General features: G+C 38.2%; 1 protein-coding gene across 1 annotated transcript in view; it reads right to left on the bottom strand.

Moving 5' to 3' along the window:
- Positions 1 to 7,188: 7,188 nt before the first annotated feature.
- Positions 7,189 to 25,540, bottom strand: part of LOC126278967 (insulin-degrading enzyme) — a 164,673-nt gene continuing 146,321 nt past the window's right edge. The window contains 3 exon segments of the mRNA XM_049979260.1: positions 7,189 to 8,168; positions 14,220 to 14,369; positions 14,461 to 14,670. Of these exon segments, the coding sequence (XP_049835217.1) occupies positions 8,064 to 8,168; positions 14,220 to 14,369; positions 14,461 to 14,670 (465 nt within the window). The 3' untranslated portion in view covers positions 7,189 to 8,063.

Raw genomic sequence — 25,540 nt, 5'->3', positions numbered from 1 at the left:
TAAAAGCTTTTGAAATGGGATGTTACAGTTGAATGCTGAATATTAGGTGGGTAGATCACATAACTACTACGAAGTACTGAATATAACTGGGGAGAAAAGAAATTTGGGGCACAACTTGACTAGAAGAAGGGCTTGGTTGTTGGTACACATTCTAAGACTCGAAGGGATCACCAACTTAGTATTGAATGGAAGTGTAGGGGTAAAAATCATAGAGGGAGGCCAAGACATGAATACAACAAGCAGATTGAGAAGGATGTAGGTTGAAGTAGCTATTTGGAGACAAAGAAGCTTACACAGGATAGACTAGCATGGACAGCTGCATCAAAGCAGTCCTTCGACATCACCACCACCACCACCACCACCACTGATGACAACAACATTTACAGCTATCTTGGCTGCTTGCAGACAAGTGCAGAGATTTCAATACCCCCTGTCTTCTCTGGTGTCTTAACAACAAACACAGCCCCTCATATCTCTCCTCGACCTTAACTCTCTTCTATGAACAACATGATATAAACATCCATTCCATCAACACAAAGTTCTTCCTGTCCTACACATTGTTCAGCAACTTTCGCAAAGTCTTTCTCAATAGCAGGGACCCAACTTTGAGTTATCCTCCTACATTATTTTTGCAAATTGTCTACTCTAATGGCCATCCTCTGTTAGAGTAATTCCAAATGGAGACAGTTTACCAATACCAACAACTTGATTCGAATGGGAAGATACCTAAATCCCAGAATGAAATGACAAAAGAGATTCAATTGATATACCCAATTAATCCAGAAACATGAACATGACTTCGTTATTACTGCTTGAAGTGCAGAAGATGACTGACTAAAAACACCTATATTTCCCCAGGCACAAATTAAATCATTTACGTGGTTAGTGTAATGAACAGTCCAAGCCCAAAGATGTTCAAGTTGTATGCAGAATGGTTGACATGCCTTAGAGAAAGGATTTCTGCACGAGGCACTTCACTGGCAAAGATGGCTGCCCTCACATCTTCCACACCAACCACTAGCAGTGCTACCGATTAGTCCAAAACTTCTCTCAAAACCACTTACATCTGCAGGGGTCTCACAGCCCCCAAATTTGTTGCTCTCACTCTCATTCCTGCTTTTTGAGTGACTCTCATCTAGCACTTTTCCGGTAACCATCCTGCAACAGTAGACAGCGAAAAGTGTGCCTGCTACTCCGGGGGTTCATTTATATTTTAAGTTACCTCACGATCTTCAGCTCACAGTAGTCTACGATCTCCCAGCTTGTTAGATATTCTTCTTACCTGTGGAATAATTTAATTTTTCCTAAAAACCAGAAAATATAAACTCCAATCTTTTACAGCTTTTACTGCGCGTCTAAATACAACACATTAGATGACAAAACATGACTTGTCCCCAAGTAAATCATCTTACATAATAATTAAAAACTTGATATACTGAATGAAAATTCTGGTTCACAAAAATGCCTATAATTCTATTAATAAAGCTTGTTCATTTATATTAAAAATTAGTATTAGATTTCAACATTTACACTACTGCCGGAAACCCTCTAGGGTTGCACTAGGCTGTAGAGTGAGTATTGCGTTGTGTATTCTCTTATTTCTCTGGAACCAAAATTGACCTCCCCTGAGGTCAGCTTCTACACATTTTCCCATTCTTCTGCATATTATTTTTGTAAGTATTTTGCAACTGTGAGTTATTAAAATGACAGTTGAGTAATACTCACAGCTGTCAGCATCTTCATTCTTTGGAACAGCAATTACTATGCTTTTATTGAAGTCCAAGGATATTTCGGCTGCTTATATGTACAAAGTGGAACAGTTCTGTCATGGCTGACTTTCCCAAGGATCTCAGTACTTCTGAGGGAAAGTAGTCTACAAGGGACTTGTTTCAGGTTTGGTCTCTCAAAGCCCTATCAAATTCATCTTGCCGTGTCTTGTTTCCCTTCTCACACTCATCTACTTCCTCTTCTCTCTCTATCTTAGTTCTGGCATGCCATATGAGCTCTTAATATTCACACAGATGCTCCTCTTTTCTCTAAAGATCTCTAATTTTCTTACAGGTGACTATCTTTTCCATAGTCATGCACATTTCTACAGCCTTGCATTTCTCATCCAGCTATTCCTACTTTGCAATACTCTCCTCATTGAACAATAAGTTGTACCTTCATGTAAACAAATGCATTGCCCAAATATCTGATGTTGCAGGACAAGTTCAAAGTAGGCCTTGCTAATGTATACAATATTCGTAGTTACTCTAGTGTGAATGGATCTCTGATGCACATTAAACTATCAAGAATGTTAAGTTTCTGCTAATCAATGTGCAAAAAGTTTAACCCATGTAGTTCTTGTATAAAATCTCACTGGTCGGTCGTTTTCACTGTACTGCGAGTCATGCCCATACATGAGTGTTGTTTGCATGTGTGTGTATCCAATCCAAGTGTACAAAAAATTACAGATAGACAGTTTTTAAACTGAGTATTAGCAATGCTCGGATCATGCTCTGTGCACAGTTCTACCAGATGACTTCTCCTTTCATCCCTTTTTCCAAATTATTTTTCTACCAATCTTCCATTTTTTACTATTTAACTGCAGTCCGTCCATACGATTAAATTTTTGTCTCCTTTAGTAACAAGAATTTCTCTAGTCATACACACACTCACTCTCTCTCTCTTCATCATATGTGGGAGCTAGAAGGCATGTGACTGGTGATGGCCTTGTGTCTATTTTTGCAACCATAATGTGATCAGTATTCTTTTCACAGCAGCTAATTCACATTTCACTATGTATTCATAGTAGCTAATCTACATTTCTATTTTCATGTTCATTGATAGACCTAGGCCTGCATTACCCCTATTTTATTTTGTGTTGATATCCACATACTCAGCTGATTGTAAATCCTGTTCTTCCTGTCATAACTATTCACTAATTCTGACTATAACTTCAACCTGGTCACTCTCTTTTCAAGTTCTCTAACCTATCTATATGATTATGGGATATAACATTTTATCCAGGAGAATGCAAGTTGCATGTCTTCGTGAAAGATAACAGCTGAGGTTTCTCTTTGCTTTCAGCCACCTGCAATACCAAATAGCTGTATCACATTGACTAATGTTACAAGGCCAGATGCCTCAATCATCCAGTCTGTTGCACCATACAATCATTGAAAAGGCTGCTGCCCCTTTCCAGGAACTGCACATTATTCTGACCTCTCCGCAGTCATCCTTCCAACATGGAGGTACCTACTGCACCACTATCTGTATTGCAGGGCACGGAAGGCACTCCACCAGACAGATCTACAGTTGAGAAAAAAAGTTGGCATATGAATGCTTTTTTCTCCTGAAATTATAATGGAATTAGTGGTTCAGAAGATATCTGTAAAATTCTTGTTGACTGAACCGCTTTCCAATTGTTTTGTTTTCAGTAGAGTGTAAGTAATGAAGTGTAATTAAGATGCCAGTGATGAGTCATCTGCGTGTGACTGATTGTAGTTGTATATAACTTAACTATCACTAATCCAGCCCTCAGTGATCTGCCTCTCAATAACTGGATCCGCATCCAGCTACCAGTTGCTGGAGTAGAAATCAAGCATACAAACTGGCAGAGGGTGCTCCTCTCAAAATATAGGCAGTTGCCAACGGCTTTCCTTCAGTTATTTGAAAAGAGATGTTATTTGACAGTGTGCGACCTCAATAGTGAACGAGTTGGGGAAATGGAAGATTATGTGAAAGAGTGAGAATGAAGAAATGGACATACGAGTAGCTGTTTAAAGATAATTGGTACAAGACAGCAGTAAGATAATTCCAGTCAGTGGCCTAATAATAAATGAAAAATCATATATATTTAATAAACAACTCAGTGGCAATAAATTGTCTGTAGTAAGTGAGGGTTGGCAACTAAACTGGAGAAAATGACGACTGTGGCAGCTGCCTGTTGCCATGGAAAATTGCTCGACTAATGAAAAAATGCAGTAAACAAGACAAGGGAAAAAAAAAAAACAGAGGAAAAATATTTAACTACTGATGTCTCATACAATGCTGATGAAACAGCCCTCATCTACAAGATGCTTCCTTGAAAAACATTAGCTGCCTAGAATGAGAAGGAAGTTGGCTGGTACAACCAACAGAATCAGCATGTAATTTTAAATGCATTTTGTGATGCAAATAGAAGTCATAAACTACCACTCGTGGTAACTGGGAAAACCCCAACATCCACATTCTTTTCAACAAAGTTACAAAAATACGCTACAGACACAAAGCTGTGCTCAGAAGCAAGCATGGATGGACAGAGAAATATTTTCTCAGCAGATCCACGAAGCATTTCTACCAGATGTGAGAAAGAGCTGAAGAAGGAAAGGCTTGTACTGAAAGCTGTCCTTACAAATGACTGTGCTCCCAGTGATTCAATGTCCAATGGTACACAAGCACTTTTTCTTGCACCCAGTGTGACAGCCCTGATTCACCTGTGAAATTTTGGAATCAGTTAAACATTATAATCAACATGCACTTCTTGTTTCCTTGCTGAACAAATGTGAAAATGACTTCACTGAGCCTATTCGAAGGTGTGGAAAGCAGTGAACTTTTGTGATATTGCTTTCCAAACATCAAAAGCATGGGATACAGTGAAGAACGCTGCCATAAAGAAGAGCTGGCCATCCTTTGACACAGTGTTGGAGTCCGTTTTGAGTACAGTAATGAGCCAGTTAATTTGGAGCCATCAACTTGCTGGCACATTGTACACTGACACGTTCTGAAAGCTTCCCCAGGAGAATGAGAAATTTTTGAAGATGGTGCTGGTAAGTGGCTGAAGAAGAAAACTGTGAGAGAGACTAAACATTAACACGCGAAGAAAAAATCAAAAGCATGCAGGAAAGTAATTACGAAAGTGATGAAGAAGAGGCCAGTGAAGAAGAGGACACAGAAAACTTCAAGATTTCTCATGGTGCTACTGCCACTTCATGGAGATGATATACAACACCTAGATACATGCAGTACCAATATTATGCAACAACTAAACATTCAGGACATGCTTCATAGTCTGTGATACTACTGTGTATGTCCACACCCATAACTAAGTTTCCTGTTAAAATGAATATATCTATGGATTTAATAAAGTATAGCCTGTGCATGTTTAAACTAAATTTCAAACGAACTCAATAATCTGGCACTACCATTTGTCAGTCGCCATATAAAAAGGAATTGCCACTGTATCTGTATTTCATTTAATATACAATTACAGTATTCTACAGCACCTACAACAGATAAGTTTGAATCTGAAAGTAAGTATTTTCTGTCTTACACGTTTAGTCATGGCAATGTAACTGTACATGGTGTAGTCTTTGCTCCATAATTGTAATATTTTATTACTGTATGAACTATCTTGCTGGCTGAGCATTCCTGACATTGCATTGTTTTTGTTATACACCACCTGGCCAAAAAATTCCAAGACTGACTTTATTCCTTGCATATAAGTGATGTCAGGGCACTAACTACAGTGGCAGCTTGAACAAACAACAGTAAATGACAGATGTGCAATAAACAGTCACTTGTGAGCATGCATTGTTAAGCAGCAGAGTGCAGCTGCAGTGTGTTAACAAAGTCATGTAACAAATCGCCATGAAGCAATAACAGTAAATCACAAATTCAAGACATTCTCCCGAATGTTTTGAGAAGAGAAAAATGTGTGCAGAGTTTGTGCTGCATGCCAACCCCTCTCGAAAATAGGCAGACAATTCTTTCCTGGAAAAAATCATCATGGGTGACAAGATTAAGTGTTACCAACATAAAACATCAAAGTGCAGAAATTTACATGAAGGGTCAAACACTTGGACAACGTAACCAACATTCAAATCAATAACATGCAAGTTGAACAATATCCCAAAGAAGGTCTTTTCCGACAGTCTGACATGTTTATAAGAACGTTTTTTGTGTTGTATTCAAGCGGGTAAAGACTATGTAGAACGCCTGAAGAATTAAAACAACCATCGTAACTTTTCTCTCTCTTTTTTTTTTAAATATCAATCCAGTCTTGGAATGTTTTGGACTGATGGGATATAAGCTGCTTCAAGAGGAAGCTTAGATGTTTAAAGGAGAAAGAAAGGAAATATATGAGTAAAAATTCTACAGACAGATTTTTACCTGCATTAAGTATAGAATTATAGCTACTGAAGTTAGCTGTGTCAGTGTAATGTCCCCCATCACAATTAAAATATGATCGCTCTCAATCCTTTGAAGATTTATTTATTTATTTATTTATTTTTACACTGGCCAAAACGTCAGCAGCTGCTATTGGCATACTATTCTGCAATATTTCTCTTGCCAGGGGGCACTAACAACTGGCTCCTTCAACAAATGATTAGACATACCTGTTTCAAAACACTGATCACACATATTCTGTGCACACAAAAATAAATGTCTAGCAGGAAAACTAAGTAATGTTTCTTGACCACGAAAGCACACTTCATCATGCAATGTAACACTCCGCACGTGAAACTTCAAGTGTCAGACTTACACATCTAATTACTGTGTGAACAAATCGAACTATACATGTTCAGTTTCCAGATATATTGATTATAATATACAGCTTACTGTAGTTTTAGATTAGTATCCTAATGAAGAAAACAATTGCGAGGGTAAAGTGGGTATTTTCCAGTATTTATTTAGGGATTATTGACGCATGCTGAGGATTTCTGAAACTATGTTTAATATTTAATAAAATACTCCTACAATATCTCAAAATTTAACAGGAACTGGTAACTGAACTAAATGCAATCAGGGCACTAATTTATTTATCTCCTTCAAGCAGTTTCAGAAATATTACGTGCAAAAATCAGTGGAAGTTCATTATGCCAAATTTTTTTCTAATGACATGGTGCTGTTATGATAGTCTAGGAATAAGGTAGTACATGACCTATGCCATATTCATGTTTAAGTATGAATGGGTCACTGGTTCATTAGCATGCTTTCCTCACAGTGCTAGTTACAGTATTTCTTTTGTGGTGAAAGTCACTTGTTTTATTTCTGAAATTACACTTTCTCATATTTATGTTTTATCATATGATTTTTATTATCAACACAACTTTGAACTATTTCAAACTAATGGTGAGTTATACTTGAGGACAATTAATGTAGTACATTTATGTATGTTTAGTGATATTCTCCTGATTAATGACCAAGCAAAGAAATGGCAACTGATTCAGACAGAATTTTATTACCATTTAAATCCCAATTAGCCACAATAATTAGCCTATATTTAAGCAACAACAGAATTTGACATAAAACCTTTGAACAATAATAAAATATCATTCTTTTTCATGATGCACAGTTTAATAAATTAATGCAGTGATTTATCTATATTTCTTAAGTAATAATGAATCCTGGTTTCATTTACTCTCTTATGAAACATTATTTCATTACCTCTTGATCTGCATAAGTACTATTATAAAAAATAAATTCTCTATGTTGTTGTGAATTAATTATTACCATACGTGAGCTCATAATTAATTGCTGCAACAGTGTTAGTTATTGGATGAGAACCACTGTTCTGGAGCTCAATTTAAATACTGAACTACTGTGGAACTGTAATTCAATAATTTATAACAATAGTAGATTGTAATAACTACAGTGCAGCAGTTTTCTTTATCAGTTAAGTCATTTCAGGGTATGAAACATATGAACTATTTTTGAGAAATGTCTTTTGGTCAGTACTGGAAAGTAACGGACTATCACAAATTCTACAGTACCAATGTTTACTTCTAAAGTAAGTGCAGTCACGTACTTACAGTACTGAAGTATTTATCTGAAATATGGCCTTTAACACTATTTTAAATTCCTATGTACAGGAACTTAATTGCAGATACAGTGCAGGTGAGGAGTTAAACTACCACACTGTATGATACTTGTCTCGGAAAATGCAGCACCCATACGAAAATTACATAACATACATACTCGTACCACAGAGAATACACAGTAGCAAAAGATATCTCATCTGCTGTCAGTATCCAACATGTGTAAAGGTTTTGACCTCATCTGTGGAGCCCTAAAAACTGATGGTTGTAAAGAATTCACTACAGCTTTGACTTTGACTTTGATGGTATATTGATGTACGGCTTCACAAGAGGGAATAACCCCTGACTGCTCTTGAACTCTGTGATATCCTGTATTCTCGTTGGCTGGAAACAAACAGATGAGAACATAAAAATCATTACAAATTAGGACAAAATGTGTATCACATAGATTTTAAAACAACAAGGAGAGGCAATGGCTGGGCACGCCTCACGTTCAGGAGGCAAAATTCAAAGAACTTTCCCCCTACTAGTTGCAGTCTCCACTCCCCTCCCATACTCGCCACTCTGGTACCCTGCTCTCTCTGTCACCTCCCCTTCCTGTCTTCGCATCAGGGTCTCTGAGTGACCTGCCACCTTTTCTGACTTCCTGCAACCTATCCCTTTCTATTACCTGAAATAAACTAAAGAGTTATAACAGCATGGACTGTTTTTGTGTGTCATCCACGAGTACTTGGAATTTCACCTCCTGAAATTAAGTGCAATTTTACAGTTTTTTTCAAATAAATTTTCCTTATGATGTATTTTCAAAGTAAAGGTAAACTTTTATTATTAGTTGAGAAGCTAGAGTACGAGGACATGCTGAGAAGTATTGTCTCTGAATTTTTCCTATGTGAAAACTCTCAAATTTTTTTCAGTAAAACAAACATTATTAACTTTCTACATCTTTATTCTTTGTGTTTACATACTTCTTTTTCAGCACAGTCAACTCAGCAACAAATGTAGAATGTTAATAGCATTTATTTTATTTAAAAAGTTTCAAGTGTTTTCACATTAAAAATTTGGAGGCACTACTTTTCAGCACGCCCTGATAGACATTACACTTAGTGGCATCACAAAAGTCTGTTTCAAAATGAAATGTAACGAGACACCTTATTTGTAAACTATTCCACATATACTAACACAGAAAATGGAAATGAGCATATGGCATAATTGGCTGGGAGGCCACATTGGACGACTTGTGTGCCGGTGATGAGAATGAAATGATGATGAGGACAACACAACACCCAGTCCACGAGTGGAAAAAAATCTCCAACCCGGCCGGGAATCGAACCCAGGCCCGCTGGCATGGGAGGCAAGTACATTACCATCCAGCTAAGCAGGTGGACTGTACTAACACAGAAACATTGTGTGACATTTTCAGTTTCACAAATGGGTTACATAATTTCTATTTGTATTTTTTATGGCTCCCAAATCTCCCACCCTATCTCTTCTGCTTCCCTCAGCAAACAGGACTGAATTGTCATGGGCAGTGAGACACTGACAGATGACAAAGTGTAGAGCGTAATCTTTGGCAATGTACCACTGAAAAGCAAGGTGCGACTGTAAATTCTATGCTATGCACATACTAAAAACATCTTCTACTAAAAAAAAACTTCTTTTTAATTAATGAGAGTATTCATAGACTTGTTTTTAATTTAAGAAGATTAATTATTAAACTGGTGCAACAGAATATTCTGTAACACTGTGCTACCTGTACAATCTTTGATATGAAAACTTGCCACCTGATGGCTGCCTCAATAACAAAGTCAGAGTTGTTCTCTTTCAGTCACAACAAAACTGAGCACCTCTCATAATCCAAAGTCTAGCTATCTACATCAGTTAGCAAAACTGTAGGATGCAGAAGTTTCTGGAAGAAGTGTCATCATCCATCGAGCTGTCACGATGCTGTCTCTGCCTTTGATGTAGTGGAAACATCATACTTTGTAAATGCAACATCAACAGTTGGGGCTAACACCTATTTTTACATTTTAAACCAAATGATGTTTGTCTGCTAAAATTATCAGCCTAATAGAAGCCCAGAGATAACTTACTTATCTTTTCAACCCACTGTGGTAGCAAAACTTCCTAAAACAAATCCACAAAAGAGCTCGTGATTGTCCGTCAAGACTAGAACAATTTCTGCTCGACGGTCTCTCTTTGCAGTAGATAATGGACACTGACCACTGGCCACCTGGTGCCAGCCAGTCCACCCAGGTGACTGTAAAACATCACATCCTGTGTCCATTACCTACAGTCCACATTTCTGCACGCACATTGGCAAGCATAAAAATACTTGTTATTTTCGTTTTCTACAAGAAATAACTTTGGTAAACAGGCTGAACAACAACAGTGTGCCCACTGCTCATGCAACATATCATGTTAAGATTTTTATAGTACATAATTTTGCATTGCAGGCAAAATTTTGCTGAAAAAATGTTATGCATAAATTTGTGTAGTTTTGTTTGTCTTGTTGCTATAAGTGTATTTTATTGATTGTTGTTTTCTATCTGAAAGTCTAGTATTATTCTTGAGGTGATGTAATGAATGTTGTGTATTTAAATGTCACAAGGACGATTGTCTAAGCATTTTCAAACCTCTATAACATTAGTAACATTTTGTTCACTGTGATGTAATAGAAGGATAAAGGCTGCAGAGGCTGTTTTAAACATTTGTGCCATATATTGGGTAACTTTTTATTGAGGAAATTGTACCAGAAGACAGTTTTCACATTTAAAGTAAGTATTTAATGGCTGAGCCATACCATCAAACAACTCCTCCAGCAAAGAGCAGCGTGCCTCCAGTATTTTGCATTTGGTGGCACAAAGAGGGTGTCATGTACCACTGAAATGCTCCCTAGGGGTGTGTGCATTGTAACTGATATTTGTTGGAATATCTGTAACATCTCGGTTGCAATGTAAGAAAAAGAAATAAGAATACTGCATCAAGTGTTGCGCCATTATAAAAGAAGCTATTCAGGAGCTTGTTTGGAAAGTCCTCCTCCGCCACGTTCAATTCTTCTGATCTTACACCCTCCAATATCTTCTCACAACCATAAAAAATTTCTTTACAACCATCGAACTACTCCCTTCCAGATGAAAATACTGTTTTTCAATATATTTAACTCTGAACCAGTAGATTTCTATACTCATGGAATATGAAATAGCTGAGCACTGTCAAAAGAAAATATATTGTTGTTGATTAATTCCTACCTTAATACTGTCTGTTGTGTTCAATAAAGTAACAACTGCTATAAAATGCCCTTTACTAATACAAATGAATTAAAACTTACCATGTTCGTCTTATGAGGGAAGTCTATTTTAATGAAAACATAAAGCATCCAAAGCAAGAGACTGCCTAAATTATGAAAAATTTGTAACATGTTATGTGCTTTTGACTTCAAAATGGTCTGTGTCTATGTGCAGTCCTGTGACATACTATGGTAGTATGGAAATATGTTTATGTGAAGAGACACAAAAAGCACTCCGCTAACAAATTATTTCTGCCACGATTTCATCAATAAAACTATGTATCTACAAAAACTAAAATTATGCCAGAAGAAGCAGAAAAAATTCAGGTTTTATCATACTTAACACTTGCACTTCTGCAATATCATAAGTTTTTCTCCATTAGGTCCTTGGGGTACTGAAAGTAGTGATAAAACTTATGAAGTAGTAGTTTTCTCAAGATTCCCTTGATGATGTTCAATCTGCCTACTTGTAGCTCTGTGACAGAAGATCTGATCTCCAGTAAGATGGGAATCAAGAGTTAATACAGTCTTCACTTTACAGCATGATTCAATTCCCTCAGAGCTAGTGAAAGACTGTGGCTTTTACATGCCTGTCTCATGGCCTCTGTCCTATTAAGGCAGATAATGCGCATCGTAAAAGACAAGATTAGCTATAGATTCTCCCTGGACTCAAAAATATAAAACTCCAAACTGAATAGCACACCTCAAGCATCACTCAGAATTTTCAATGAAAGTGAGATGAAAATATCAAGTGAATTTAAGAGGATAATTCTGTGTCTCTCCAGGAAGTAATCTGATGATAAAAAGTGTCGTCAATTTATTTTGCGATGCTGCCAGGTGTCAATTATACTAGCAGTAGGAAAAATACATTTCCACAGCCAATGTTTTTCTTTAGTAAGCTTGTACATGAGGAGTGCTTCACAGAGGTGCTAAGTTGACCAAGGGTTGAAATATCCGAAGTCTAAACCAATGAGGTTTATTCCCATTTCTGTAACTCAAGTTACGGGATAGAGTACTGTTACAAATAATATTCAGATGCACCAGCAGCAACCAAGACACCATGTATTATAAGCAGGGGATATGATTTGGGTGGTCCTCCTCTCCAATACATGTCAAAATTTTTATTTTTCTGTATTAAGCATTCAGCAAACAGGAAAGCTAATATACCAGACGTGATTCGCTTTTTCCGATCATCTATCCTGTAAACATTGCAAGTAACCAACATATCGTTTGGTCATTATAGACTTAAAAATTAAAAAAAATGTTTTTCTTAAGAACTCTCACACTGGTACTACCCCAAAATGGAGGAACATAAATGGTAAGTCAGCATCATAGCAAAGATAGCAGACACCCACAAAGAAATTCTGTAAGCTACAAATAATATAAAGCTTGAATTTAATGAAGTGAACTGAGCAAAGAATCAAAGCACATGGCTGAAGAAGTGTACGGAAAAGGCATACGGAAACGAAACAAGAAATGTACAATGGCACACAATATACTGACAGTAAAGTCTTTTATATATCTTTCTAAAGTAAAACTGTCAATTACTCTATAATATTCAAAAGCACAGAAGTATTTGTACCCATAATGATCACAAATAAACACTGCTGATGTTTTGCCCATAAAAGCAAAATGTGTTGATGCATGAACCACTAAATTTGCAAAACACTTATGACAGAAAGAAACCAAAATAGCAATAAGTTGTCCACCTAGCTGAGGATGGATCAGATATCACTGCACTACAGCCTAGTTTCCGCTGATTGTTGTTCATTTATTGCTTGATGGTTACACAATGATGACACCCACAGGGAGAATTATTGAGGAGCAATTGCTAGCACACAGTGCTACATTAAATGGCTATTCTGTTGAAAGACTCAATAACAACAAGTCCTTAAATAAAAAAAAAAAAAAAATGTTGTTACTTGAAGTGGCATCTACACACAAAAAATATGAGAGAAGAATGACACAGCAAAGATGGGCAGACTATGCTGGAATGCGATGAGACTATCCAGGTGTTTCCGATTAATTATGCCAAGCAACCATTATTTTTTAACTTAATTTCTGCCAGGTAAAGAAATGCTCAACAATGTGTTAGCAGTATCGACACTTCTGTAGTCCCTACACAACACAGACTGGCCATATGCCATTTAATCACAACAGTATACCTCAATCTTTATAGCTATCTGTGGGTGATTTAATTTCTTCCACATCAGGCCTGTCACCATGTCATGAAAGTGACAAACAAGAGTAACAGACTTTCAGAATACCATGCACACAACACACTACTACACCCTCCTCCTACCTCACACAACCACACACACAATTTCTCATACACTTTTGACCTGGACACAGGCATTTGGCTGTGCTTGGATTGACAAACACAAAAGAAACAAAAAAAGATATGCTAAAAATGTATAAAAGTGGGGCAACTTTTTAATGCATAAGAAGACTAATTTGGAAGAAATAAGTGCCCCAATGGTGGAAAAGAAGAATATGTAAGACTTATCATGTGCACATTTAAACTTTTCTTCAACATTTGAACAATTAAGGAAATGAAAAAGCAGAATATAAGCCTGTGAAAAGAGTATCAAGGACAAGAATTGCATTGGCTTGCATAGATGCTTGAAGAAAGAAGAGAAAGAGAGATCTGTTACAACCAGAGTCTCTCAATGACAAAACAAAAAATTCAAGATCTTTATGATATGGACATATAGCAAGAACAGAAGAAGAAGAAAGGACACCAAAGAAGACAGTTAATATAAGGTTTCAAAGGACAAATGTTGTGGGCAAAGAAGGAAAAAAAAGAAAGAAAGATGGGATATGATGTTGGAAACTGTTCAAGATGCTGCTACTATAATATAATAAGTTTCAACCAATATGATAACAGCTTTTGTTTTATAACCAAAAGAGCCACTAATGATGATTAAAAAGTAGTACAATTAATTTAGCAGAACAATGTTAAATAAAGTTAGCTACAATGTGTGAGCCAGCATGTATGTAAGTACAGCCTGAATGTGTAATCTGGATTATGTTAATTGTTACACAATCCTCAATAAGAGTATATTTCTTTTCAAGAATGGTACTAGCATTGGAGGAGAATCAGTTTAGACAGTATGGGTTACACATGTGTGAGCACATGATGTACTGACCTTCTTGTAAAACGATGGTGGTGGCAACATGCCATCAATGACTGCATCTGGAGCAGATGGCCTCGGCATATTTCCTGCACCCCCTTCAGCAGTTGATACAACATACACAGCTAGTTTGTGTCGCTTTGGAGAACTGTGATGTATTAGTTCCTGTATATTCCACATAAATTAGATAAATTGCTACAGTTACAAGTGAACATAAATCGAAATCTTTTTTTTATAACTGCGGTTAAAAACCCACCTTATAGAAATTCAAAATATCACTTTTTGTCAAGGTACGAAGGTATGCAACTTCTATATTTACACGATCAAAATTATACTGTTGGGAAGTTATTTCAGCCCAAAATCGTGATGAACGTGCAGATAACCGTTTTGGTTTTTCTAAACGTTGAGCTGCTAAAGCTTCTTTGTGTCTTTCAAACTCTTCCTCTGACATTTGTTCAATGTAGGCCTGTATAACAGAAAACACAATAAATTACTGATGATTAATACAAGTCACGCTCAATGCATTTATGTTGACAAGATAAATATCAAGCGACAAAAACTATATTCTTCTATCGACCTACAGTATTCCACGTTAATTAGTTGAACAAGGTAAAGTTGCTGCTGGCTACATGGCATCACCAAGTGCTACAGGAAAGGGAAATGGTTTCAAGGTGGTGCACTGGGAAGCATGAGACAGCACTATTTCACATAAATCAAAAAATTTCAAACAACTGAAGCTTTCTAAATGATGAAAAGGAAGGATACCAGTACAAGAAAATATTCTTGTTGATCTCCCAGTACATGGTTCTGACAAACTTCAGTTCCATTGCTTAGAATTCATTTTTGTCTCCATCTTGGGGATAATCCCAGTACACAAGTAAGAATTTATGGCAATGTTCATTATTTTCTGTGAATGTTTCCTTGGTACATATAACTAGTCTATACTTGTGTAAGCATTAGAATGCATTGCTACTCACTACATACAAGAAGGACTGAGCAGCATACAGGCACAGGCACAGGGTCCCTGTCATCTCTGGGCACTGAGGCCGGTCTGCAGTGAATAGCGATCTCAACTGGGGTGGGTTGTGGGGGTAAAGGAGAGGTGAGGAGGAGGCACAAAGACTGCAGTGTAGGGGTGGGGGAGGATGCTGTAGTGCTGCCTGTGGGAGTGTGCAGTGATACGTGTTGCTGTATGAGGTAGCAATATATCTCAGTTTCTTCCTACTGTGCCAATGAAAGCCGGTCAAATAGAAACCTTAATTTATGGTGGTTGTGGAGCCGACTTTTTTTATTCGTGTACAGATACCAAATGCAAATGTAAGCATAGTACACGCAAATGATGTGACGGAGGGCAAATGTTTTACTGGTGGGGAAGAAGCCTTTTACACTTTGACGTACCAACCTGGTGGTATCATGGACGCTGAAGAGCAAGAGGTGCAGTTAAGTTTCTATGTTGAGGGATTTGGGGAATAATTGTGAGGAAAGGTAACTGCAATCCACCACCTAAAAACTGACCCAGACAAAGGCTCCACCTCTGTTATGAAGTGCAGAGATTACCTGGCTGAGGAGCTCCATTAGCTGTCATACACATCCACCACCAAACCCTGCCACTGTGATCCAATTCCAGAAAGCACGCGTGATCTTCAGTCTCTCCTCAAATTCCTAGGTCCCTCCTAGACTTATCCCAGGAGACTGCCTCACTCCTAAATCCCACCACGACCCACACTCCTTACCTTCTACATGCTTCCTGAAATATAAAATCTCAACAACAAAGGACGACCTATTGTGGCTGCACAGAGAATCTATGTCCTTATTATCAAATACTTTCAACCTGTTATCCATAACCTATCCTCTTATACAAAAAGACAGTAATTGTTACCTCTGCACCTTTACTGCCTGGCTCCCTGTTCATAACTGTTCAATGCCACCTCCCTTTACACTAACATCCCTAATGCTCATTGCCTTGTCACTACTGTACACTACCTTTCTCAACACCCAATGGATTCCATCCTACAATTTCCTTTCTGGTCATGAGGACCAACTACAGGGTGACTGACAGGAGTCAGGACTTTTTAAAATGAACAGTACACACCAAATCTGTAACATGAAAGTGAACTCAACCCGGTAAAATTCATGGAATTACAGGCCACTCTGGAATTGCCTTAGAAAGACTAGCACGATGGATAGGGCAACAGATGAGTAAGTCTAACAGAGCATGTGAGAGGGAAGAGAAAAGTAAAAGAGGAGGTAGGGTGAGTATCATGATGGACAACCAAGCCCACACAGCCACAGCTTAGTCTGGGCAGAGGAGGCAACAGTGTGGTCTGCTAAACCCTCAATGGGTCAATAAGGTTAAGTGGCCCTCTCTCAGAGAAAACAGTAAAATCCCGCTTCATGAATAAATCACAAAACTATGTCAGACGCTGAGGCATCGTCTTCTGACATCAAGAGCAGCTGTAGCAGTTGGGGAGAGAGATGATGATGTGGATTGTCCAGAACTGCAGTTATTGTTTAGCTGCGCCATAAACTGTCTACCCAGAAAGACATGAGGGCATAGATACAAGCATGTTAAGAATGTTGTGGCAGTTCTGGGACACTAGATAAATGTTAATTCCTTTTAGTGGGATGATCATACCCCTCTATATATCATCTTTGCCACACGGAGACAGCGCAAATGTTTATATATGTGTAGGTCATTTAGAGAGCCTACACAAAGTGAGCCAGAGAGATTAGGAGTCTGTCACAGGGTGGCTAGGTTTGGACACCCGAGCAAAGCGAGGACCACAGCCAAATGAGTCACGACGAGAGTAGGGCGAGTCCTTGCTACGGAGGAGATGACCATTCATGAAGCAGCCAAGTGTGGCCAATTCGGAGTCTGAAAGTATACTAGAGTCCCTGTGAGAGGTATGCATGGAGGACCTCCTCATATTCGTAGTCCTCTTAATCACCCGTAGTAAGTTTGGTGAAGTCAGAGTTAGACATTTCGTATTCCAGGCACTAAAACTTGATGGTGTAATACTGATCAGAGATCTGTTTCTGTAATACCAATCTCAAGAGTCGGTTTACTGATAGCCAGTTTGACCAGGCTATAAGCAAGTTCATTTCCTGGGATCTTGACATAGCCCAGGGTTTAGACGAAGCTCGCTGACCGTCCACATTGTTCAAGGGCATAAAGTGACTGTCCCTCTGCAGCTCCCGAAACAGCCAGAACATCATCCACCACTCTTCTCCTACAAAAAGAGCTTCGCCAGCCCTCTTAATATCCCACAGCCTTCACCTCTGTCTTCCAGAACAAGAATAACCCATAATCACAAGAACCAGTAACAACAGAACAGTGTCTTTAACCTCTCATGTTAAGGCATTCTTGCCTCCTGAATTATCTGTATTATCTAAGGAACTCACTTTCAGCCCTAAACCTGCATCTGATCATGATGCTTTGGTGAAGGACCTATTTCCTTCATGCATAGTATCAATTGGAAATATCACTTTGCAACCCAACCCAAAAACCTTTCCAATAGCGAACCTGACACTGAACACTGCCTTGAACAGTTCAGACCATGATCTCAACTTGATCCACCACCACTACCTAAAAATTATCCCTTACAAGCCTTCCAAGAATTTCTCACATACAGTGTTGCTTCACAGCCCTTTCTCTGGCCCCTACAACACAACCTTAACCTTTTCTCTGCAGATCTCCAGGCTCTATGCCCGTTAAAAGCTGATGACTGCATCATTATCATCCCAGGATCTACCACTGTAGTACTTGACTGAAAGGAGTATGTTAGTGAAGACCTACACCAGCTGTCTGACACCTCTACATACAGTGTCTGCCATCAAGATCCCATCCCAGTGATTCAAAGTGCCATGCAGCCCCTCCTTAAAACCTCAGGTCCCTCACAAGGACTGTCACTTCAATCCACAGAACTTCTCACCCCACCCAAACCACACCCCCCCCTCCCCCCACCTTTTACCTTATTCCTGAGATCCATAAACACAGTCATCCTGGCTGTCCTATAGTTGCTGGCTTCAAAGCACCCACCAAATGTATATCTGCTTTAGTTGATCAGCACCTGCAGCTCATAGTACACAGACTCCCCTCCTATATCAAAAATACCAACCATTTCCTAGATCATCTGAAATCTCTGCTCATTCCACTCCCATCAAACATCCTTCTTGTCACCACTGATGCCATCTCCCTCTATACCAACATCCCCCAAGTACAAAGTTACAAAGTCTTATCAATTAGGATGAATGGCCATAGGTAGAGGATGTATAGTGGCAACACGCAATACCCTGTTGCAGAGCATGCTCTACAACATGACAATCCTGAACTCGGCACCCCTTCCACCACACATGTGCAATCTGGAGTCTTAACCCGGACACCACTTTCTCAGAATTCCGCAGGTGGGAACTAACACTACAACATGTCCTTGGTTCTCACCATCCACCTGACATTAATTTACCATAATTTCTTCCTTCTCAGCATTTCTTCACAGTAACTACTATTTTTTTCAGTCCAAATTTAGTTTCCTACATCTTTCATTGTCTTACCCACTTTTTCACCCCCCACCCCCACTCATCTCTGTTATGTACAATACGCTTAGCTTTTCACTCTTACTAACTGGTGCATGATGTTTAAGCAGTACTCTCTGTCTGCATATTACCCTGTCTTCCACCTTTAAGCTCTCAGGTTTTCAAATTTTGTCAGATGAAATCAATCTTTCCTTCTCATCCTGTATGGTAAGTATGCCCTGACACACTGTTCTGGGTGACCTTCCCAAAATCTACCCCTTTTCCTATACCTCTGCAGTCCTTTTCCTTAAACCCTCTTCCTTCCCCTTCCCCTTCAACCCTCAAGCTTGACTAATTGTAATCGATTTTTAGGCATGTGTTTTGCCGCCGCTTGGTGATAGATTTTCTTATCCATCCAATTAAATTATTTCTTACAGTTTATCGTCTCAACTATTTTCTGGCATTTTGTAGCAATCTGTACAGTTATGAACAGCATCTTCGCAATATATCTGCAGTGATTTTCAATAAAAACTTGTTATTTTATTGGAAAATGGCAACCCAACAAGAATTTTCTGCCGGCAAAGTGACTACTGAAAACACTTGACACAAAATATTTTGACGGAGATTTGAAAAAACAATTAAAAAAACAATCACCAGTCCTCTTCATTATGATTTTCAATTAATGAAGCAAAAGGCATTACCATTGACAATCCTCCTGTGCCTGTGGTTTCTTTAGCAATAGCTGTTGGTTAAGAATTGCAGAGCAGCTTACTGAAATTATGAAAAATGAATTCATAGAAAATGGTTAAGATCTGATTGTATACATCAAAGCCGACAAACAAAATCTTTATGAAAAATTGAAGAAATGTATTGATCCCCCCCCCCCCCCCCCCCCCACCCTCTCCACTCACACATACACTTTCACATTTTTAATATAGGCAGTCCTATTTTATTTGTAACAGGTTCCTTCTTCAGGTACAGATGTTAATGCCAATGATTACAATCCTAACAAATATTCCTCTTGTACTTTGGCATCTTTGAATGTTAACAAGAAAGTAATCGTTTTGCTGATGCTCATCCAAAATGCAAGTCCCCATCTTTAAAATGACAGTTCTCAATATTGGAAAGAAATAATAAATAGAAAGAAAGTGAAAAATTTGATGGAAAGAAACAGAACAGGATGGCAATAGAAATGACAAAATTGCATTCATTAACTTCGAAACATGGGAAAGAATTCAGGATGCCCAAGGCAGGTATGAACAGGTCACGTTGACAACGTTACAACAATGGGCAATGGCAGTTGTATTTCCATATTTGTCAGAAATGAATTACTTTATTGCTAGTGATACCTGAATAAAAAGTTTCAAGTGTAAACATTTAATAATATAGTGAAAAATCACAAAATTTGTCAGTAAAACTAATGTTGTAGGCATAACTCTAAGAAATGGGGAAGCGTAGAGAAGTTCTGTATACAGACAAGACATAAAACGCCAAACTTCAGCCTCAATTACAAAATTAACAAAGACCAGACTGGATGCCAGTATGAATCAAGGCATAACAGGAGATTGGATTAAAAGGGTGCAAAGACCATTTTGGGGAAAAGTTACTCCTTGTATTTTTACATATGCATGGACCTGCCAATTAATTTGGTCCTCGAGTTGCTGGTGCTGCTCAGAAATGAGAAAAGGAATATAAGCATGTTGTTATCACTTACTCCAAGTCAGGAAAACAAATAAACAAGCCCTGTGCACAATTCTTGGAAATAACACAAAAACCATATTTTGCTAACAACAAACTCCTTCCTATGATGGATTTGTGGGGATGACAAGCATATTTGAAGTGTATGATGGGACATTCATAAATGAGGGAGGTGTAGTAACGTATACTGTGAAGATCATTCCACCCAAATGTATTCCTCTTGCTCAACCCTGCGAGGCATATTTCTATTGTCAAGTCAAAAAAACCAATTAGAAAGACTGCAAAGTGCTTCTGAATTGCTACAACAGCAGCAAGACTTAAGAGAAAATGTAATTAAAATACATTTGATCACATGGCATCTACTGAGAGTTCCTGTTTTCACCCTTATGATTCGATATGCTTGGTACACATCAAAAGTGACACAGGAAAGATCTTCATTTAAAAACTTGAAAAAAGTGTGTTTTTCATTGAAACATATTTCAGAAATATGTTCTTGCTCAAAAAATGCTTTCACAAAATGTGTGCAGTGTGAACAATTTTAATGTTTCTTTGACGATTAGCCTCTTAAGTAATGTATTTTACTTGGAATTAAAAATAAAAAGCAGGTAAGTAATTGCTAACATTTTTGGAAATGTTATTTTTATTCAAAATTCATCCAACAATATAAATTACCTGTTTAAATATATTAATTAACTTAATTGTAACTAAACTGAATATAGTAATATATTTGTTTGCATGACTATCTTCCGCTGCAGCTGTTAAAATCAGTTATTATTGACTTTCCGTCTTGAGCTTACTGCAGTTTAATTAAAGAGAATTACACCACATGAGTTGTGCTTTTATTTATGAAGTATCTTCCATGGTTATTCTGCAAATTGGTTACATACATTTACACATTTTTAGTTGTTTTGAATTAAAAACAGTGTTTTGTTAATAAGTTTGGAGTGCAAACTACTGTGTGTCTTTACATATTCTCCAGAGCACTGCCTTTCCCTCCTTGTTAGCAGTGGTTGATGTCGAAAAACTTCATTTAACGTATTTGGTACTTTTCGCCATTCTGCAGTATTTCTTGCACTGCATTTGGGTTATTTACACTTCACTTTTGTAAACTGAAATGAAGTTTTGTGTGTTTCTCACTCTCAAGTATTACAGTGTTGCCTACCTGTGAAACTACATTTTTATTCACTTTTCGTCTCTCTCTCTCTCTCTCTCTCTCTCTCTCTCTCTCTCTCTCTGTGTGTGTGTGTGTGTGTGTGTGTGTGTGTGTGTGTGTGTGTGAAAGGGAGAGATTAGAGTGTGGGGGAGGGTAGAGGATGAATGTGAGAGATTCATGTGTGTGACTTAGGGTAAATTAATGAAAATGTCTTGAATATGTTGGACGGATCTAGATGGTGATTAGAGGGCTGAACCTGAGAGAAGATGGCAGTAGTAAATGGAGCTTGTGGTTATGTGTGTATATTTAATGTCATATCAAGTGGTCTGTCAGTTTAAAGAGTGTATGTTTTACCAGGTTGGTCAGATCATTTGCGAGATGTTTCTTTTCTGTTATGTTTTTTTTAATGTGGTAGTTTTCCTGTCTTTTTTATTGCTGTTTGTCCTTATGAATTCCATGTCTGTGTCTCTAGTGGTAATTTTATGTTAGTGTGGGTGTATGTTCTGCAAAAGTTTAATGATTTGTCCCGTACTTCCATGCTCTTACATATTCTTTATACCTCGTGTCAAATGTCCTCTTGGTCTGACCTATGTACATTATCTTCCATCACATGCACTGCATTTCAGGTGGTGTATTCCTGATTTCTGATATATATTAGTTTTTCCTATTTTTTAGGAAAGTATTTTTGAACTGAATTGTTGGTTTGGTGGGCTATTTTTATGTCTTGTTTTTTGAAAATAGTGGATATTCTCTGTGTGTATTGGTGGTTGTATGTCATTTGCATCATCTTTTGTTTTCTGTTTCTTTCTCAATTCGTGTTGTCCCTATTATTGTATTTTGTGTGTTCCTTTGTATAGGTTTCTGTTCTTGGGTGTTTGTCCTTTTCTGTTTCTTGATTTTATTGTACAGATTTGTTATAAAGTGTTTTTTGTGTCCACTGTTTGTGGCTATTTGTATTATGGTATTCATTTTTTGCTAATTGTCTGTATCTAATGGCACTATGTTTAGTCTGTCTAGCATGTATCTAAGTGCTGCCCGTTTTTGAGAAATGGGGTGTTGTGATGTCTCACGTATAACTGTGTCTACTGTTATCAGTCTTCAGCATATGTCAAATGTCTTGGTTTTTTGACTCTTTATGATGATGTCCAAACAATTTAACTGCATATTTTTCTGTTTCTCTATTGCAAAATGTATCCTATCATGACCAGATTTTATATCTGTGTGTAACTGGTCAATTTTATTGCTTGGGTCATCTATCATGCACAAGACGTCATCCATACATTTAATCCAGTATAGGGTGTTGTATCTATTTCGTACTATTTTGTTAAATATAATCTGTTCTGTGAGATTCATAAATATGTTTTCTATGGTTCCAGACACTGGGGTTCCCACTGTTTATCCTTCACTTCGTAAACAGAATTCATTGTTGAATGAAATACTTCTGTTCTGTTACTAGCAACAGCAGCCTCACTATCTTCAACATATTCACGTGGAAGTGTACTGTGTATCTTATGATTTTGTTCTATAACATTTATTGTTTCAGTTATTGGCATACTGGAATAAAATAACCCCATGCAATCTCCCCCCCCCCCAGAAAAAAATCCCTCACATCTCCGCCAAACATACACAACACTTTTACTAATTTACACTAACTCACACAAACACATCATTCACATTCACCCTCTACCCTCCCCCACCTTCTAATCTCTCTCCCCCCCCCCCCCTCTCTCTCCCTCCCTCCCCCCCCCCACAAAGTCATTCAACATCAACCACTGCTAACAAGGAGGGAAGAAGCAGCAATTTGGATAATATATAAAGAATACGTTAAGTAACTTGTACTCCAGCTTTATAGGCAAAACACTGTTTTTAATCTAAAACAACCAAAAATCTACAAAGGTGCGTATCCAGTTTGCAGAATAGCCATAGAAGATGCTTTATAAATAAAAGCAAAACACATCTGGTGTAATTCTCTTTAATTAAATTTGTGTAAGCTCCAGACAAAAACCAATAATAACTGAATATACTAATTTTATGCATATACACTGATGTGACAAAAGTCACAGGACAATGATAAGCACATATACATATGGTGGTAGTATAGCATGCACCAGGTATAAAAGGGTGGTGCATTGGCAGATCTGTCATTTGTATTCAGGTGATTCATATAGAGAGATTTCAGACAATTGTGGTCGGGGACTGAACAGACATTGAATGTGGAATGGTAGTTGAGCTAGATGCATGAGATCATCCATTTTGGAAATCATTAGGGAATTTAATATTCCTAGATCCACAGCGTCAAGAGTGTGCCGACAATATCAAATACCAAGTATCACCTCTCATCACAGACAACGCAGTGGCATTAATATAGAGTTATCAGCACTAAGAGGCATGCAACACAGTAAAAAAATTGCGGAAACCAGTGTGGGATGTACAATGAACATATCCATTTGGAAAGTGCAGTGAAATTTCGCATTCACGAGCGACAGCAGCAGCTGACTGATACTAGTGCCTCTGCTACCAGCACGACATCACCTGCAGCACCTCTCCTGGGCTTTTGACGATTGGAACTAGCTGACTGAAAATTGTGGCCTGGTCAGCTGAGTCCTGACCTCAGTTAGTAAGAGCTAATGGTATGGTTCAAGGGTGGCACAGACCCCACAAAGCCACACATTCAAGTTGTCAACAAGGCACTGTGCAAGCTGGCAATGGATGCGTGTCGATGGAATTGAATGGGTCCTGTGAAACAACTGGACCAATCACTGACGGTGATTGGTTATGTTTGACTACTTGGAGACTATTTGCAGCCATTCATGGGCTTCATATTCACAAACAACAATGAAAAATCCAATATGGAATGTAAGAATATTATGAAAAGAAAAATTGCTACTCACCATATAGCAGAGATGCTGACTTGCAGGTAGACACAACAAAAGTACTGTCACAAATAGGCTTTCAGTCAGCAAGACTTTCGTCAAAAATACACAAACGACACACATACACACTCACGCAGACACGACACACACACATATGACTGCAGTCTCAGACAACTGTGGTTTCAGTTGCCGGAAATCGCAGTGTGTGTGTGTGTGTGTGTGTGTGTGTGTGTGTGTGTGTGTGTGTAAATAATTTTGATGGAGACCTTGCTAGCCGAAAGCTTATTTGTGACAGTCTTCTTTGTTGTGCCTATCCGCAATCCAGCATCTCTGCTATATGGTGAGTAGCAACTTTCCTTTTTATAACATTGTTACAAATGACAATGGAATTTTTATGGATGACAGTGAACCATGTCACCAGATCATAATTGTTTGTGACTGGTCTGAAGAACATTCTGGACAATTTAAGAGAATGGGTTTGTCTTTGGAAACCCAGATCACTCAACATGACTCCCGTCCAACATAAATGGGACATAATCGAGAGGTCATTTCATGCACAAAATCCTGCCTGACAACACTTTCACAATTAAGGACACCATCATAGCTCAATATTTCTGCAGGAGACTTCCAATAACTTGTTAGGTCCACACCACATCGAGTTGCTGCACTACACTGGGCAAAAGGAGGCCCGACATGATACTGGGATCTATCCTCTGATATTTATCACCTCAGTGCACCCTGAACTTTTTAAAAACATTCTAATAATTTTATAATTAATAGTGTAACATTGCAAGACTTGGGTGGGCAGGGAGTAGTACCGAGAATCAAATCCAAGCCTGAATTGCCAGCTGGTGCGCTTGACGACTGAGCCACACTACTTCAACTTGGCCACTGTTGCTAAAAAATTCCTCAGAAACTATTCAAAAACTCCTTTAGGAGTGATTTTGGTTTCCTATGACCCCCTCAGGTAAGATATTCTATGAACTTTAAAGTGTCACCTACCTGCTTCTACTCAGAGTTTGAGCCAAACTGGTGGGACCCGTCCTGCATCCTCCCCTTGTTACCATAAAAAACTAGTCCTAGAAAGTGGTTATGCTTCT

The sequence above is a fragment of the Schistocerca gregaria genome, chromosome 6 (assembly GCF_023897955.1).
Source record: "Schistocerca gregaria isolate iqSchGreg1 chromosome 6, iqSchGreg1.2, whole genome shotgun sequence".
In the NCBI taxonomy this organism is placed as follows: domain Eukaryota; kingdom Metazoa; phylum Arthropoda; class Insecta; order Orthoptera; family Acrididae; genus Schistocerca; species Schistocerca gregaria.
The sequence above is the reverse complement of the archived record's forward strand: the minus strand, read 5'-3'. Positions and strand labels throughout refer to the sequence as shown.